Source organism: Pistacia vera, unplaced genomic scaffold (assembly GCF_008641045.1).
Source record: "Pistacia vera cultivar Batoury unplaced genomic scaffold, PisVer_v2 Contig30, whole genome shotgun sequence".
Taxonomy (NCBI): domain Eukaryota; kingdom Viridiplantae; phylum Streptophyta; class Magnoliopsida; order Sapindales; family Anacardiaceae; genus Pistacia; species Pistacia vera.
This window is the reverse complement of record NW_022196113.1, coordinates 623,932-642,718: the sequence shown is the minus strand read 5'-3', so window position 1 is coordinate 642,718 and position 18,787 is coordinate 623,932. Positions and strand designations below refer to the sequence as shown.

Genomic DNA, 18,787 nt, shown 5'->3' with positions numbered 1-18,787 from the left:
TTTTGTTCAGTCTAATCCTAGCCCTATCATTGACTTCAAGCTCCTTTTAACATAAGGTTGTATTGTTCTATTGTTCTTGAAATATCTACTTTTGCTAAGACTACTCAGTTCATGATTGTGTTCAAAGAAAATTGAACATATTTGCCAGTTTCCATCATTTTATAAAGATGCACTAGTGCGAGCCTTACAATCTGTTTTTGTCATTGGGTGCAACTTAAATGCATTTCTTGAGACATTGGCGTACTTCCCACTACAAGAACAAGCCAATGTTACGTATTTCAACTCCCTATTAACTCCCTTCTTGGAAGTTCTGATCATAGTTTCAAAACCTATTTTATTCCCATAGTTTCTTTAATATTGGACAACTTCATCAAATGAATCAAACATCATTCCAGGCTTAGGCCCCCATTCCTCTTCCACACTTCTTATATCTTCTATTTCTTCATAATGGTTACCTTGTTTTATTGACAATATGATAACTAGAATTAAAATATATTAACACTTGAAAGAGTTACAAACAATACCATTAAAACATTAAACGTCATATTAAAGAATAAAAACAAAATACCAAAACCAACATTACCTCAACAACATTATAGTTCTCTGCTTTTGCTTTATTGCACTCTTCCATCTTCCATTTAAATATTACCTGAAAGTGAAAAGAGCATTAGCTTAAAAGATGACTAAAATCTATATAACATTCATTGCTATATTACTTTCATTGATTAGGAATAAAAAATGATACATTATCAATAAACATGTACAAGATGAAACTCACCAGAATGTTGCTTGGCTTCCTACTGAGTACAGAGGAATGATAGTTGAGTTGATAAATTTCTCTATTGGTCTTTCAGGTTGGACGATGCTGTCTTGTTGGAAGATGTTGTCTATGGTGATTTCAAATTGAAACTAAAATGGAGAAAATATTTTAGGGCTCAAATGAATTACAGGAATGAGATATTTTGCATTTTAGAATGAATTACGGGAAAGAGAGATTTTGGATTTTCAGTTGCATTTTGAGTTTTCAATTATGGGGAAATGAATTATTTGATACAAGGGTAATTTAGGGCGAAAAGTCAAATTCTGGATATAATCATTTTTTTTTAAGTTTCCCGTCAACTGATGTTGCTGAGGGGTGTGGTAAGAGTTGATGTGTCAATTATGAACTATGCTACCATGTAGGAGTTTGTGAGATAAAGTTGTAAGAGAAGATTGTGGGCGTAGCATTATTGTTAAATAAAATATTATATATTGTGATGTTGTTTATATATATTGTTTTGTATATATTTCACAATATAAAGTTAATCTTGAGCATTGATACTCTGACTATAAATGTTTGTATAAGATGGAAATAAAGAATTGATATTCCTTTTGAATTATTTCTTGTTCATTTTACCATACGACTCTCCCCATGCAGTTGATTAGTTAAAGATTACCTTTAACACTTAAATAGATAAATGAGATTCAATAGACCGATCTTAGTTTATATTTGTCTTCAAGGGAGAGAGAAATTGTTAAAGATAAAAGCGTGAATGCCTTTATTAGCCATGTTTTATTTTGTTTCTTAAAGACTCAATTTGTTTGTAATGAGAATAAGGGTAATATGTTGAAAGTGAAATCCCAAGATAAAAAGGTATGTGTACATTTTTTGTTTGAAGGAAGGTTACAAGAAAATTGTTTTTCAACTTTCATTATTTTTGTAGTGCTTAATTTGTTTGTCCCCTTCATTGATGCACTACATACCTTTGTGTTTGTTCAAGAAAAGTTTTGCTATGCCTTGTTTACCTAAGCAGAATAAGATGGCTGAGAGACAAAGTCGCACTAGTAAAGGTATGGTGAAATATTGATAACTAGAAATAATTTGTCTATTTTTATTTTGAGTTGAAGTTTTGAAAATTGTATTTTCCACATTGGCTAGAAATTTCTAGTAAGTTGACACTAGAATAGTTTTAATCTTTGGGTTGTTTAGAAACTCAAGTTTAGTACATTAGCTATCTTCAAAACACTAAAGTTTATAAGTTAATTGTTTGTATCATGGCACCAAGATTATTAAAGCTATTAAAGTTTGATAAATTTGATAGAGATAAATATCTCATATGGAAACTTTTAATCAAGGTTTTCAACTCTCATTAAATTACTATTATTAGAGGTTAAGAGGAATGATATGGATTTTATGAAATGTAATTGATTGTGATAGCTTGTGTTTTCTCTTAATAAAGTTGTACTCATTGGTTATAGAAGAGTGTTTAAAGCTAAAGGGATTAAAAGCATATTAAAATGCTTTAATGCTAAGTTACTAGCTATGAGCTTCACATAAAGGTATATATATTTCATAGAAATGTCATTTCTCTTATGTATTCAAATGTCTTTTTGTAAAGATTTTTATACTACTAGTTTTGGACCTTAAACTTCATATTTTATGTTCACATATATTTTAAGGTCTGTGGGAGGAAATTTAATTTTCTTTTGGGTGACCACATTGGATAGATTTTCTTTAATCTAGATATAGATAATTGAGTGGTATTAAAGAAACTTATGAAATATTTATTAAAGACTATATTTTATGCTCACATATGGTAAATCTAATATCTCAAGAGGTAATTAGATATGGTGAGCTAGTCATACCAAATGCCTCAATATTAAATAAGTTTTGGTATATGTTTTATAATGGCTTATGGGGCTTTTTGGATAAATTCTTGAGGTGCTATATATATACTATGTCCTCATAGATTACTACATACATGTTGATAGCTTGTGTTTTGAATTCTTGAAGCACTTAGTTAGTGGGAATTTTCTTTAGTTTATTACATGATATCATTTGGATTTGTAATAAACTAGATATCATATTTGTAATTGTGGATCCATGACATTATAAGAAATGATATGATATTGTTATTCTATAATGTTACATGCGCGCGAAAAATATTTTACATTGTGACATGCTGAACTGAAGTTGGATGACCTCATTGTTTATATGAGTTGTTTGCTTATTTTCTTGTATGGAAATGTTCTATTGTCACTTCGGATGCATATGGTTTGATTTCCATAATGAGTGATTGTGAAAGTTTGATATGGTTCTTGTAGAGTACATAAGTACTGATTTTATGTTGGCTGATCCCCTAACTAAAGGACTAAGACTTCTTGTTTTTTTAATGTCATGTAAGAACATGAGCGTTTTAGGGTCTTTTGATATTTTGAGTTCGTGGGAGTTTGAGATATATTTTTTGTTGACTTTATGTCATTTTATTTTGATCATGATCATTGGTTCTTATATATTTGTATATACATATACATATACATATGCGAATATGGATGGTGAAATACAACATTGTGTCTCAAGAATAAGGTTTTTCTTGAGAATGATAGTTGTATATTGATGGTGAAATACAACATTGTGTTTCAAGAATAAGGTTTCTCTTGAGAATGACAATTGTATAGGTCTGTTTGATGGTTGGATATCCTAAGGTTATTAGATGAAACATACATGTTTCGTTGGAAGTTGTGTGGCTTCGTTGGAAGCTGTGGGATTTCTCTAGCTTTTCTTTGAAGCATAAAGGTTATAGAGAAATCATGATGAGGACTGACAAGGAAATAGCACATGTCATAATCACTTTGTTGGGCGGTTATTCCTACCACACTCCTAGATTACTGACCCATGTGATTTGATTATTAGTAATTGTAATAATGAATTGATCTTATGTCGATTAAAGATGTAAAGATTGTCTTGGTTCATTATTGGTAATCATATTGACTAGATTGTTGGTCAAAGTGTTATCTTTGGACTATTTATTTTCTTAAAATAGTAGTCACTTTAAAACACAATATATGTTTACCTGAGAGTCAAAATTGTTTTCTTTTTTTCAAATAAAATAAAATAATTAATTTTGCCCAAGTGGGAGAATGTTATAAAATTTCCTAATTGTGGGCTAACATTAATTATGTTTTGGTTTGATAGAACCGAATAAATGCATAGTCTAATGAGATATCTTGATGGGCTTATGTGGTCATTCCAGAATTTGTCCAATACACTTCATTTTGAATAATCTGGGTTGATGACAAGTGTGGGTTTGAGCTTGTAATGGTCTTTAGAGCTTATTGGGCTTTTAATGGAAGGGCCCAATATATTGAAATAAATTGGCTACATTTCTTTACTAAAAGATGATTGTACGTTGAACCTCATTTGGAAGTTGTCATTCTGAAACGTTTTTAGAAAAGAAGATTAGTCACTACTTGCAGGGAATTCAAGAAATTTAGAAGTCATGACAAAATCAAGTTTTTCTAACCCTTAATCTTTAAATTCGGTATTCTATAATCAATATGCAGATCTTGGGATTAATTGTTATAATTGAGTGGAAATCATGTTAGAGTTCCTACAAATACTTATGACATGAACAACATATGGCCCTGTGTTGGTGAGATAAATTAAGAATCCAACGAAGCTTTGATAGGTTGATTTGTCCATGTTTTAAGCGTCGTCATTCTTCGAGAGTTTCTCATTTGTTGTCGATGGTGTAGCAATTGCCTGACACTCAATCAAATTACATTTTATTAAATGGATCTTCAATATGTGTTTCTTATGATATTTTTGTGAATGGGGTGTTTTTAAATTTTGTGATTGGGGTTGTATGTAATTTCAGGACTTGTTGAACTAGGCAAAAATATCATTTCACAATCTAATTGATTTGATAAACAAAATAGGGTTATGTCGCATTTTCAATAAGTGTGAGGGCTTACATATACTATCACGAATTGGATGGAAAAAAGAGAAAACAATATCACATAGTTTTCTTTAAATCAACCAAAATTTCATTTTATGGAAACATATGGATGACAACTCTTAAGTTTTGTGACTCTTTAAATAGCTACACTTTTTTATGAACAAAATTTAATATGAAAAAAAAAACCTCGAGTTATTAACATCACTTTCTCGAAATAGAAGTAAGTGTTGTTATTTAAACTCCACTTATTTCTTTTGAAGCCCCATTTAATATTTTTCATAATTTAAAATAGATATAAACCCAATGAACGAAAGTAAGATTTATCTTCCTCAAAACCTTCTCTGCTAATACAAGGACTCTCCCAATATGTACAACACAATTGATTGGTTGAACTTGCATTAAAGAATTATTGCTTATTAAACAATCATCAGTTATCTCCTATATTAATGGATCAATTTTGGTAGCTTAATCATCCTTTTTCATATAGGACATTTGTGTTTCTTAAAAATATTGATTTTGGATAAAATTGTACCATAGAAGAGAAAACAAATAAGTTTGAAAGACAACTAGTAAAAGGGTATTTTTGTTAAAATAAGAATTATTAAACGAATGAAATTCTTAAGAAATTTACAAATATATTTAGTGAGCTTAGAAATATATTTAACTTTTAGTAAAGATATCACATGGAACTTAAACAGCACTCATTAAAGAATCCAACAGTATTATTAAGACCCGAAAACAATACTTCCTCTCTTTCCCTTTTATTGGGTCAACCCCCGAAGATCCTCCTCTTCCAGTGTATAAACCTCTTGACGGCTAAATTAACCACACACAACATGTAGTCTCAGGGTGATTGCATTTAATTGCGAATGAACATTTGTTTTAGCACAGAAAAAGAAGTTAAAAGCAGAGCGCTGAAACCAACTACAACAGTCACAAGCTTATGGGAGATAATGAGATGATGATCACTCCCATCTGAAAAATAAAAGATTTTAATCCAATTAAATCCTTAAACCATGATCCAAAAATCTATATGAAGGAACAATGTTATCATTACTGTAGATGAACCCTAATATACAGCGTAATACTATGTTGTGAACGTAACTTAAATACCATTAAAACAGGCAAGTCGACAACTATTCATAGAAACTGATATAGAACTGCAAGAACTGTGCACAGACCAATGGCTATTGAACACCAAAAGAACAAAAAATGATGCACGTAATCAATCACTGTGACATTCATGCACAAGCTCTATACAAAAGCTAAGCACATGACTGAAACATAATTGCCATTCTTACAAAGCCACTCCAAAAGATTTAGGAACATATTTATCACATTTTGTATTGCGGAAGATGGTTTTAGAGATGAGAACGGGAACACTGATAACTAGTCATAATTTCTTGATCCAACATGTAAAGAATAGTCACTCTCTTAACAATGATAAATAACCATAACAATTGCTTGCTCGTGATGAAGCTTGAATGCTTTTGAACGAGCACTTGATAATGAATTTGCTACAAGTTTACTGGGTATCAGAACTTTATACTAAAGAGAACTTTGTGTCCGAAGAGGGAAGATTTACAGAGATAAGAGAATGTGACAGGTGAGGGATAAACTAAACTAGGGCATCCCATCTTTTAACTAGAAAGAAGCCATTATTTAAGCTACCCTGGTATACCAGATAGGTGATGATGACAAATACCAAACCAATTTGATCTAAACTGAAAACTTATTCTCAAGCATAACCATAAGAAGACTAATAAAGACTGCATGAAAACTCAGATAACATATTAATATTCATACATTACTAGTAAGGCAACCAAGCAATACTATTCAAGTCTTATTAACAAGGTGACCAAGCAATACTATTTATGTATTACTAATAAGGCCACCAAACAACATATCATCATAAAATGACCTTTTGACAAAGTTCTGAACGACTTTCAAATTAAGCTCTCCAATTAAACATCATGTATAGAGAACAATACCTCGATCCTAAGGTACTAGGGGACTGATTCCAATAGGCAATGCCACTGACAAAGATGTTAAATGCAATGATCCACAAACAAATCAAGAAGTATTAACTGAAGTCTTTTTTTCAACTTGAGTACATGCACAAAGATTTTCTTTCTATGATCCACAGGTGAGACAAAGGGTAAATTCATCTGATAAGATTCCAAACTAACATCACAGACATAAGATTCCAAACTAACATCACAGACATAAGATTCCAAACTAACATCACAGACAATCAAATAACATTTATCTCCAGCAGATTAAAGTGAAAATTTTCTTTGAAGCATTGAAAAGCCACATAAAGCATCCTTCATCCATTCACAAATTTGCTTCAACTAGATCCAATTTACAGTAGCATTCTCAGAAAAATCTAGGATACTAATACTTCCTAAAACAAACATAAAATTTATAATACTTTCAAGGTTATGAAAGGAGATCGTTCAACAATAATCTCAATCACTCAAAATTTAACACCCACCAAATCAAAACTCTAGATTATATCTTTATACTAGGCAGGAAGGAGAAATTCTACCAAAATTAAACGAAGTAAGCTTAGGTAAATAAACCATCCAAAATTCAGGAATTAATATGGAGAACCTTTAGAAGCAAATGCTCCAATATCCAGTATTAAACATAGTACGAAACAATGACAAAACCCTAAAACACGAAACCATAAAACACAAAATCCATGATAATACTACTTATAATAATATTAAAAAAGAGCGAAACAACCTAATCAATCACCACCAGCCTTCTGGTAAACATAAGTGAGCCCGCACTTTCCACAGTAGTGCCTGTCAAAGTGGTTAGCCATGAAGGTCCCAGCCCCACACTCGGCGTTCGGACACTCCTTCCTCAGCCTCTGAACCTTTCCAGAGTCATCCACCTTATAGAACTGCAACACCGCGAGCTTAACCTTCTTCTTCTTATGCTTGATCTTCTTTGGTTTCGTGTAGGTCTTCTTCTTTCTCTTCTTGGCTCCTCCACGCAGGCGGAGGACCAGGTGGAGAGTCGACTCTTTCTGGATGTTGTAGTCGGCTAGGGTACGGCCGTCTTCGAGCTGCTTGCCGGCGAAGATGAGCCGCTGTTGGTCCGGAGGGATGCCTTCCTTGTCCTGGATCTTGGCCTTCACATTGTCAATGGTGTCGGAGGACTCAACCTCGAGGGTTATGGTCTTGCCGGTTAGGGTTTTGACGAAGATCTGCATGGCTGCAGACGAAGGTTGAGACGGCTACTCTGAAATGAGGGGAGTTGTCAGATGAAGGATTGTAGAGCGGCTTTTATAATGTGTTTTAGGGTTAGAGACTATGGGTGTATTGTGGGTTTTTTTGCTAAAAGACCCTTACTTTTTTAGAATATTATGGTACTTTCAATTTTGACGTTCTTTTATAATTTATATTTTATAGGGTAGAAAGTGGAAAAAGCCAAAGTTTAGCATGCACCTGTGTGGATTGTGTACCGGAGTTGATGCTTGTGCGGATATGAAGGCCCTTGATGAGTAAAGTAATGGAAATTGAAACTGGAGAGAGATAACGACACGTGGATCTAATTAAATGGGGATGGTGAGATGCTGGAACCGACGTCGTTTAGGTGGGAAATGAAACGATTAATTTCGTATGGTTGTAAATTGATTGAATATCATTCGCTCTCGTTATTGAAACGACCTCACTAGTCACTACCACCGAGTTGAAAACTATTCACTCAGTTGACTCTCCCATAAGTTGGTTTACCATTTAATTTTATAAAAAATTTTTTTACAATCTCAACATGACAGGTAAGACTTTTAATGAGTATAAAAGACTTATTTATAAATTGATCAATTATAAACTAGTAAGAAAAAAATTATAAGATCGAATTGTAACTTAATAGGGAACAGGAAAACCTGAAATTGAATTTTACTTACTTCTTAAAACTGGAACCGGCGTCGTTTTCTTGAAGATTAAACGACCACGTTTGAAGGAGCAATAAATAAATTCGAAAACTTCCGCTCTCATTGTGCGGTGTCGTTTAATGAAATAAAAAATATCCATTGGCATTTGCCACTGGAGTCGACAGTGCAACAGAAAAACCAGAAAATGAGTTGAGCTTGAAGCTCCCTCTCTCCACGAACGCCTTATCCAGTAAAAATAGTTCACCTTGAATGGCGATTCTTGCTTCTCTACCAGGGGTTAATCCCTTCTCTTCCCTCCCTTCAAAGCCACCACCAAACGACCCCACCGCTCCTTCGCCTTCCACGTCACCGCCCATTCCCATCCCCAAATACCCCCCAAAACCCAGAACTACCCCTCCCAATCCCCGGAAATCTCAACAAAACCCAGCCCTCAAACTCCCTCACCGTCAAACACGCTACTACAAGCCCGTAAAGCCGGGTGTCATATCATCTGAGGGGGACCGTACTGTCCTATTGGGAGAGTCCGGCGTGTCCTATCAACTCCCCGGGGCGCCCTTCGAGTTTCAGTACAGTTACTCCGAGACTCCACAAGCCAAACCGTTAGCGATTAGGGAGCCGGCTTTCTTGCCCTTCGCTCCACCGACAATGCCACGTCCATGGACAGGAAAACAGCCGTTGAAAAAGTCAAAGAAGAAAATCCCTCTCTTTGACTCGTTTAACCCGCCGCCTCCGGGGAAGAAAGGCGTGAAATTCGTGGAAACGCCGGGGCCATTCCCTTTTGGGAAGTATCCACGGGAAGCGAAAACGAGAGAAGAGATTTTGGGAGAACCCTTGAAGAGGTGGGAAATTAGTATGCTTGTTAAGCCTCTTTTGTCTGATAATCGTCAAGTTAATCTTGGTAAGTTTTTAGTTAAGTTTATGGAGTAACTTTGAGTTCGACTGGTGATCTTTAATTTGATTTGGTGATGGAGTTCTGGTCTTCAAATGGTTTAGGGAGGGACGGGTTGACGCATAATATGCTGGATTTGATACACACACATTGGAAACGACGACGTGTTGTCAAAGTTAAATGCAAAGGTGTTCCGACTGTTGATATGGATAATGTTTGCCGTCATCTTGAGGTATTGTTTTTTTATAGTTATTTTCACTAGCTTTTTAAGTATGTGTGATATGCTCAATGCATGCTATAGGTTTGAGTTCTTTAACTAATTTTATTGGTATGGCAACAATATGACTGTTTGTAGCTTACTTTAATGAGATAATCTCCTCTGAAATGTAGTATGCGATGGCTTCTCATACATCTATATAGCGTATATTGGCCTGTAAGTAGGCTGACTATGGTGTCGCTCACAATTTGGTATAAGTATAAATGTTTTCACCAACCTGAAATTATTTCCACTGAACTCTAAATGGAATGGAGATGGTTCTGTCTCTCAATTTCGCTCCTAAGCATAAATTGCCTAAAGCATCCTAAAGACAATTTTTTCCTTAAAAATTAGAATAGTTGTGCCACAAAGCTGCACTTGAAAGAAATCTTATGCACTTAAATCAGAGTCCTAGCCATTCTATTGGAAATTTTTTTGTTCTAAACAAGTTCCCGTACAGAGGTGCTCCACCATGTTGCATATTGTGGCAAGAAGCACATTTAGGTAACATTGTTGGTTTTGTTTCCTGTTGAGGATTCTTCCATCGCGACAAACATATCCTTTGTGGTAGTAACTTTGTCCAATGCTCTTATCAAACATGCAGAAATCCACATAAAGCACCTCATTTATTTGAAATTTTGATCGAGCTTGTTGCTTGCTTCTCGTAAAAAATGTTCAAGCTGAATTATATTCTGAATGCCCTTATTTTATAAAGGTGAAAGTAGGTAAAACTCTTATTATCTCTGTTCTCAATCTTAATATTTAATGTCAGGAAAAAACTGGGGGGAAGATCATTCATCGAGTTGGTGGTGTAGTTTATCTTTTTCGTGGCAGAAACTATAACTATCGCTCTCGTCCAGAGTACCCACTGATGCTCTGGAAACCAGCTGCTCCAGTCTATCCAAAGCTTATCCAAGAAGCTCCTGAAGGATTGACAAAGGATGAAGCTGATGAGTTTCGAGAAAAAGGGAAATATCTTTTGCCTATTTGTAAATTAGGTAAGCTATTAGTCTGCAATTCCTATATGTGATCATAAGCCATAGAGAAATAGAACTTGTGGTAGTGCTTGATGTTCTAAAATACTTATATTACTTTGTTATTTTGAAGTGTGACTTTATTGAGTACCTACTCATAGCTCCTTCTACTCCACACCCCTTATATTTTAATGACTGTGAAAAGTTAGAATTAAAGTGTCAATAGCATAAACCATCCCCAAATCCTAATTTTTTGTTCAAACTATGCTTTGTATGATATGGTCTAGATTGCTTTACTTAGACAGCTAGTTGCCCATTTCTATTTTGGCCAGACTCAATCTGCTGAATTTGATCATTAAAATCTGACAACCCCCTTGCACATCTTTTATATTTCAAATGAAGTCCTGAAGATATTGCATTTCGTTGGATTTGTAAATGCAGCTTCTTCTTTAATTTAGTATTTGTAAGATGTACTCATATACTTGTGCCTTTTTAGGGAAGTGTATCTGCATCATTATGGTTTCATCTTCTATAGTTGTAAGTTTAAGCACTAATTTTCTTCGTTCACATTGCAGCAAAAAACGGAGTGTACATTACCCTAGTGAAAGATGTTAGGAATGCTTTTGAAGGAAGTCCATTGGTGAGGATTGACTGCAAAGGAATGCATGCGAGTGATTACAAGAAAATAGGTGCTAAACTTAAGGTCTGTGCACCTTTTTCAGTGTATATCTAAGTCCCTAGGCCTTCTGTGTTCCATGATTTTAATTCAAGAAGATATGGCAACTTGCTATGCATGGAAGATAAAAGAAATTCATTAAATGGTACTAAAAGAAATGGCAAATCTGTGCAAGTATTCATACAATTGTGGAAGCATTATTGCAATTGTTTGCGGTCTTTTATATTTCAAGTTCTTTGTGCTATTGCCCCTATGGTTTTGGATTCCATGTTCTCTAACCCTCTCTTTGTCATGTTTTTGACAGGAAATGGTTCCTTGCGTGCTATTGTCTTTTGATGATGAGCAGATTTTGATGTGGAGAGGAAAAGATTGGAAATCAATGTATCCAGAAGGTCTTTCAGCTTCAGTGCCTGTTAACTTAGACATTGCTTGTGGATTGGATGGTCCAGGTATGTATTTGAGTAGGGTGGAGTAGCCAGATTGCTTTTTTGGTTCTTTCTTCTCTTTCAATGGGTAATTGAAATCTCAGTAAATTATTTCCGCTAAATACCTCTTGTCTTGCTATGATTGGTAGCAAAACACTTGATTTTGACTCAAATATCTCTCCTAACTGTTAATGTGATTCTGAAATGATCTTGTTGATCATTTCATTTGACCGCAAATTAAGAAGACTGTAATGTGGCATTTAGATATTGGTTAGAGGGATAATCTAGGTGATTACATGGGCTCGCCATAGGCATCATCAATAGTAGATTCTATATACAGGAATGGATGTGGCTGTATGATTTTGGCATGTTTCAAAACAAATCAAGCTTTTGTTGGCTACTAGCTCCCATCCCCACCAATCTGCCCTTAGTGCCCTTTACACCCCTTCAACTTGTAGACCTTAGTAATAGGTGGTCTATCAGTGTCCATATCAAATGTTGCAGTGGAAGCGGTTTCCGGGAACTTTCATCCTCAAGTGCAACAACATATTGATTATGACCATTTGAAACCAGGGAGCTTATCATTTTCATCTCTCCTTTTTATCTTTCTTTCTGTCCTTCCAAATCTCAAATTGAAGGATCAATGTGATCATAATTATGATATGTTATGATTGGCAGTAACCGGTTTAATCAAATTATCCCTTCTTTTCTTTTTCTAAAGCTATTTTCAAATGTGCCACATTCCCATATACTAAATCTTTCATATGATCCTCACTGCTTTTTGATAATATTGATGATTAATTTCATTTTACTGCTGTTTGATAATATTGATGATTCATTTCATTACGCTACAGCTGTAATTGTTCATTGATGTTTCCATGATGCCTTCCAGGGGATCCTAATGATAACCCTGACCCAAAAATTGTAAGATCAAGTCCTAAGATGATCTCCCTCTGGGAGCGTGCGATTGAATCAAACAAGGCTTTGTTGCTGGATGAGAACAATCTTGATCTTGGTCCTGATGATCTTTTGAAGAAGGTTGAGGAATTTGAGGGTATTTCACAGGCCACAGAGCATTCCTATCCAGCCCTAGTTTTCTCAAGTGAAGATGGCACCAGTGTTTTAATGGCAGAATGGGAAGATGGTTCTCAAACTGAGAATTATAACGAAGATGATATGTATCCTGAGGATGACATCACTGATGAAGAATATGATGATTGTGACTCATCTGAACTGGACTCCATAGTCCCTTTAGGATCGTTACCAGTTGATCAGATTGCGGATAAGCTAAGCCAGAAGGGAATATAAAAGAAATATTTTTGGCAGGGTAAGTTGAAGAGGCTGGTATATAAGGATTAGTATTTGTTATGAATAATACTAATACTACACATCCAAGTAGAATCCCAATTGGGGATCCATCCGAAGTGACGTGTCTTAACTGATACCATTTTGTAGACGATGAATTAATGTGATGAATAGTATGATATTATCACATAAGCTACAAACACTTGGAAAGAAACTTTAAGATATTACTTGGAGTGTGCTGTAATTGTATTACTCATTATCATTTATTATTCTAATCCATTCATTTATTACTGAAAAAGAAAAAGAGTATATTGAAATGTAAATTTATGACAGATTTTGTTCTTTCTTGTTTTGAGAAGACTGTTGTATATATCTGAGATTGCTTGTAATTTGCACCTTCCTCAAGTAAAAGCATATTTTGTATACGTAACTGTTCTTCATATTTCCCAGTTCTGTTGCTGAAACCATGAATTCCAAATTAGAGAAAAGAAATGCGCAAGCTTAATGATATTGTACAAATCTTCTAACAAAATCTTAAAGACTCGTAAATATTTTGGGAGGAGTCTTAAGAAGGATTGTTTCCAGATTTTCTGGGTTCAAACACTTTGAAATTATCTTGGATATATTTCTGTCTATGATTTATTTTAGAATATTAAGTTTGTAAGATGTTTAATACACATTAGATTTGTAAAGTGTTGAATGAAATTTGGAAAGTTGATCGAGACACCTGGGTATTAAAAAGAAAATAGTATACCGAGTCCGAGATGAAAAAATGGAGTGGTTGAGGACAAAAATAAATGTTGGCGCTGTGAATGATAGAGAGGTCTTTATGTTAATTAATTTGTTAGGTGGGAGTGGGAAGGTGGAAAAGTAATCCGTCCGACTCGGCCCGACCTGGCTCGGCCCATGACGGGTTGCATAATTTGGCGGGTTACATAATTTGGTGGGTTGGTCGGTCCTAACCCACCCGCCAACAAAGGCAGGTCGGGTTAGGCCCGCTATTTTGGAGAAAATGGTTGACTCAGCCCAGCCCAGCCCACCAACACTAACCCGTCGGGTTAGGCGGCGGGTCGGGCCATGTTAGCCCTATTTTTTTTTATTTATTTATAAATGAATAAATTATAAATGTAACTGTTTTTAGTTAATTTTTCAAATATCAATAATTCAATTAAATTATTTTTTTTTTTTGTTAACATTTCAAATATTAATTCAATTTTAATACAATAAAATTGGAATATAAAAAAATTAGACTTATTCATTTATCAAAAAAATAAAATAAGAAATTACAATAATTATTGCCTCATTAAAAACCTCACCAAGAAAAATCCAATGGTAGAAAAACTTGATAAAGAAAAAAGAGTGCAATAATTGACAATAAATTTACAAATTACATTTTACAAAACAACTAATTTGGGGTGGTTTACTAGGACCTCTCTCATCCGTATCATCTATATTACAAAATTGAAATGATTCTATTAAAGTATCATCGACAATCTCGTATTGATCTTGATGGCGCGATCGTTCCCAGTCTCGAAGACATGTAAGGACTTCAATCATTTTTTGAGAAAGTTTAGTCCTCCTTTCATTTAAAATTCTTCCACCTGCACTAAATGTTTATTCGGATGAGACGGTTGAGACAGGAACAGCGAAAACATCCAAGGCAAGTTTTGATAATACCGGAAAAATACATTTTCTGGCTCTCCAATAGTCTAAGAGATCAATGTTGGCTCTCTGTTTTGGATCTATTGGTAACATTTCAAGGGTTGCCAAATATTGTTGAAGCTCATTACTCTGCGACTGCATGGAGGACAGTACATTAGTTGTTGTTGTTGTTGGTGGTGGAGCTTGTAACATCCACTTTGAGGTACATCCTTGTCTCATATTCATTTGGTTTTTTCAAATGTTGTTTATTGACCTAAGTTAAATGGACATGTTATTTAAGTAGTTAGAATGGTCTGGATGTCCTGAATTTGGTGAAGTCTTGCGGATTTTTGGAAGTGCAGACTTCGCCACGGCGAAGAAGGAGTTTCACCGCGGCGACGGATGCTCTGGATTTCTTCGCCGTGGCGAAGAGCCGACAGATTTTTCTGGTAAAGTTTCAAGAAAAAACTAAGCCTTCTTTCCGATTTTACCCTTACATTTTCTTGAAATTTCATCCTTATCCTTTAATTCTTTACAAATTCACCCCCATTCTAAAATATTCTCCATGAAATTTCCTTGCATTTTACTCCCCACTTTTCTTGCTAATTAGGGGTAGAATGGTCACTTTACCCACTTCAAACTCCACATCTTTTCTCTTCAAGTTGGCGTAATTTTTCTGTTGATCTTGGGCTTGCTTCATTCTATTTCTGATCAATTTGACATCATTAATCATTTTCTGAGTTACTTCTGGCCCAAGAGCTGAACTTAACTCATCTTTCTCGCCTATCTTGTCCCAACACAGTGGAGATCTACACCGTCTACCGTACAAGGCCTCGTAAGACGCCAGCTTAATTATAGACTGGTAGCTATTATTGTAAGCAAACTCCACTAAGAGCAACAACTTATGCCATGATACTCTATAATTCATACAGCATGCTCTTAACATATCCTCAAGGACTTGGTTCGTTCTCTCTGTCTGGCCATCTGTCTGAGGATGATAGGCGGTACTGAAAGCCAACCTGGTACCCAAGTTCCTTTGTAAACTTGTCCAGAAAGCTGACACAAATCTGGAATCTCTGTCTGATACGATTGTCTTGGGTACTCCGTGCAATCTCACTATCTCTTTAATCTTGGGTACTCCATGCAATCTCACTATCTCTTTAACATAAATCTAGGCTAATTGATCTGAGGTGGTACTCTCCTTTACTGGAAGAAAATGGGCTGATTTGGTCAATCTATCCATAACTACCTATATAGCATTATACCCTTTTTGTACTCTAGGGAGACCTGTAATAAAATCCAACGAAATACGCTCCCACTTCCATTCAGGAATACTGAGTGGCTGAAGCAACCCTGACGGTTGTTGATGTTCTGCTTTTACTTGTTGACAAACCAGGCACTTAGCTACAAAAGCTGCAATATCTTTCTTCATACCTGGCCACCAATAGCCTTTCTTTGAATTTTGATACATTTTGGTTACTCCAGGATGAGCAGTGTATGGGGTGTCATGAGCCTCTGCAAGAATTCTCTTCTTTAACTCATCGTCTTGAGGAATACACAACCGATTCCTGAAACGAAGGACACCACCTGACAAAAGGAATTCTGGTGTCTTGCCTTCATGCACTAACCGAACTATCTTCTGACACCACTCATTAGTTACTTGCTTTTCTTTAATCTCTTCCAGTAAGGTAGACTGAACCTCTAATCTACTAATCCCTCCTGGTAAGACCTCAATCTGCTCTTTATACAATTCTTCTATTAACTCTTTTTGACTTGTGAGTCGGGACAAATAAATAGCACTAAAGAATTAAAGAAAGAGGGTGCTAGAGAAAAGAAAAGAATAGGTTGTTGTGATGGGGGAACTCATGAGTGATAAGAAGAAAGTCCCACATACACGTCACCTTAATTGAGTGGCATAAGAAGAAGAAAGAAATTGTACGACCCGTAAGAGTTTATGTGGATGAGGGTTGTACTAAGAAGAAAGTCCTACATGCATGTCACCTTAATTGAGTGGCACAAGAATAAGAAAGAAATTGTACAGTTCGTAAGAGTGCATGTAAATGAGGACTGTACTTGCTCACATGACCAGAGTTCCGAATCTATGCATCAACCGAGTCCGATCGGCATAAGAATAAGAATAAGAATGAGAAAACTCAAGCATACAAGAAAAGAAAAGAAAAGAAAAGAATAGCTTGAGTAAGAAAGAAAATACATTTCTATGCATTATTGTGAGTGCATTGCATTCATGCATTTTACCATGATGTTCGTCATGGTGAGTAAGAATAGAAAGAATTAGAAAGAAAGAAAGAAAAGAACAGGGAGAACTAGAAACAGAGAAAGAAAAGAAAAAGAAAGAATGAAGAAGAGTAAGATTAGAGTAAGGAAAGAACCAAGAATAAGTTGCGGGGATAAGTAGTAGAGGATTTACCTACTGAGCCTTTTTGTGCTCACCCTATTGTTTTTCCATGTTTTGCAAGAAATAGGTAAGCGGCGGTCGGATGAACGTCACAGAGCGGAGAGAAAAGGCACCACTGTCCTTTGTGTATAAGTTTAGTGTATACTACTTTTGTATATGTAAAGAATTATGTTTTATAAATAAAAGAAAAATTTTGGGCCCAACTATATTTCATATACTATGTCTGTATGTGTCTGAGTATATTAGTAAGAAAAAGAAGGTGTTACAGGGCTTCTGAAGAGGAGGTTGTGCTTCAGATTCGGGTCCTCTTCGGCCTATTCAGTGCACCCCAAGAGTAGAAGTCTTCATTTGTTTCTTCTGATGCAGCTTCCCTGGATGTTTCTCTTCTTTGCGGGTTTCCATACCTTTTTTCTTATTGGAAATATACTTCGAAAAGTCTATTTTTTACCTCTCCTATTTGATTGGCATATACTTCGGTTTGTAAATTTTCACATAAATTGTCAAAACCATTTTATAAACCTGCTAATTTAATTCTAGGATCAAATATAGCACCTCAACAATAAAGAAAAGGAATGAGTTCCCAATATTTAAAAAAAAAAATTCCATTGCCTTAATTGGTGCCTTTAAAATTTCATTGTCTTTGTTTTTTATAAATAACTCGGAAATTTTTATAATTGTATGTATTACCAATGGACTAGTAAGATAATACACACCCAAAAGTTGTAAAGTGGATTGGTAAAAAATTTTAAGAAAAGAATGAAATACTTTAGCTATTTGCCAATCATTTTTTACCAAAAATGAGGACCTCTATTATTTGCTACAAAATAACTAATTATATTAGCATAAGGTAAGCATGAATCAAGCATTAAATAAGTACTATTTCATCTAACAGGCACGTCTAATGCAAAAGTTCTAGGAGACATATTTGATTTTATACAAACGTCTTGAAATTCAGCATTTCTTTTATTACTACTAGTAATCCAAGCTAAAGAAGCTCTAATTCTATTAATATTTTTTTTAATTGTTTTCATACCACTTTTCACAATTAAATTAATAATTTGACATGCACAACGTTGATGAAAAAACTTCAAACTGTTATACAAACGATAATTACTTTTAAAAAAATCTATAGCTATAGTATTAGCACTTGCATTATCTAAAGTTATACTTATCACTTTATCAAGAACATTATAATCTTCTAAAACTTCAACAATTTTATTATAAATTTGTTAACCACTATGATCCACATCCATTAATCTAAATCATAATAAAGATTTATTTAATTTAAATTCATTATCAAAATAATGACTAGTCGCACAAATATAATCTTGTTCAGCTCTACCATTCCAAATATCGGCAGTTAGAGTCAGACTAACATGACAACTATGTATTTTATTTTTTAATTCTAATTTCATTTTTCTAAACAATTTTATTAAATCATTTCCAATTGCAGTTTTAGAATAACTTTTAAATCTTGGAAAAAATGAATTTTGAACAAATCTTTCAAAATATTTATCTTCAGCCATATTAATAGGTTGATCAGTTGCAGCAATATATAAAGCTAACTGTTTCCTATA

General features: G+C 34.6%; 2 protein-coding genes across 2 annotated transcripts; one reads left to right on the top strand and one right to left on the bottom strand.

The window, feature by feature from the left end:
- Positions 1 to 7,289: 7,289 nt before the first annotated feature.
- LOC116135480 (ubiquitin-40S ribosomal protein S27a) lies at positions 7,290 to 8,010 on the bottom strand. The gene has a single exon (XM_031421199.1). It carries the CDS (start codon positions 7,942 to 7,944, stop codon positions 7,474 to 7,476), a length of 471 nt encoding a protein of 156 aa, XP_031277059.1. The 5' UTR covers positions 7,945 to 8,010; the 3' UTR covers positions 7,290 to 7,473.
- Positions 8,011 to 8,753: 743 nt separating this feature from the next.
- On the top strand, positions 8,754 to 13,549 carry LOC116135470 (CRS2-associated factor 2, chloroplastic). Its single transcript, XM_031421189.1, has 6 exons — positions 8,754 to 9,526; positions 9,622 to 9,749; positions 10,546 to 10,771; positions 11,323 to 11,450; positions 11,728 to 11,872; positions 12,741 to 13,549. The coding sequence occupies exons 1-6, from the start codon at positions 8,878 to 8,880 to the stop codon at positions 13,154 to 13,156; spliced, it is 1,692 nt and encodes a 563-aa protein (XP_031277049.1). The 5' UTR covers positions 8,754 to 8,877; the 3' UTR covers positions 13,157 to 13,549.
- Positions 13,550 to 18,787: the final 5,238 nt, after the last annotated feature.

Excerpts from the sequence above, each read along its gene's own strand:
- LOC116135480 (XM_031421199.1), bottom strand. The coding sequence starts at position 7,944 with ATGCAGATCTTCGTCAAAACCCTAACCGGCAAGACCATAACCCTCGAG.
- LOC116135470 (XM_031421189.1), top strand. The coding sequence starts at position 8,878 with ATGGCGATTCTTGCTTCTCTACCAGGGGTTAATCCCTTCTCTTCCCTC. Across the intron at positions 9,527-9,621 it reads TAATCGTCAAGTTAATCTTG|GGAGGGACGGGTTGACGCAT; the intron begins GTAAGTTTTTAG and ends CAAATGGTTTAG. Across the intron at positions 11,873-12,740 it reads TTGTGGATTGGATGGTCCAG|GGGATCCTAATGATAACCCT; the intron begins GTATGTATTTGA and ends GATGCCTTCCAG.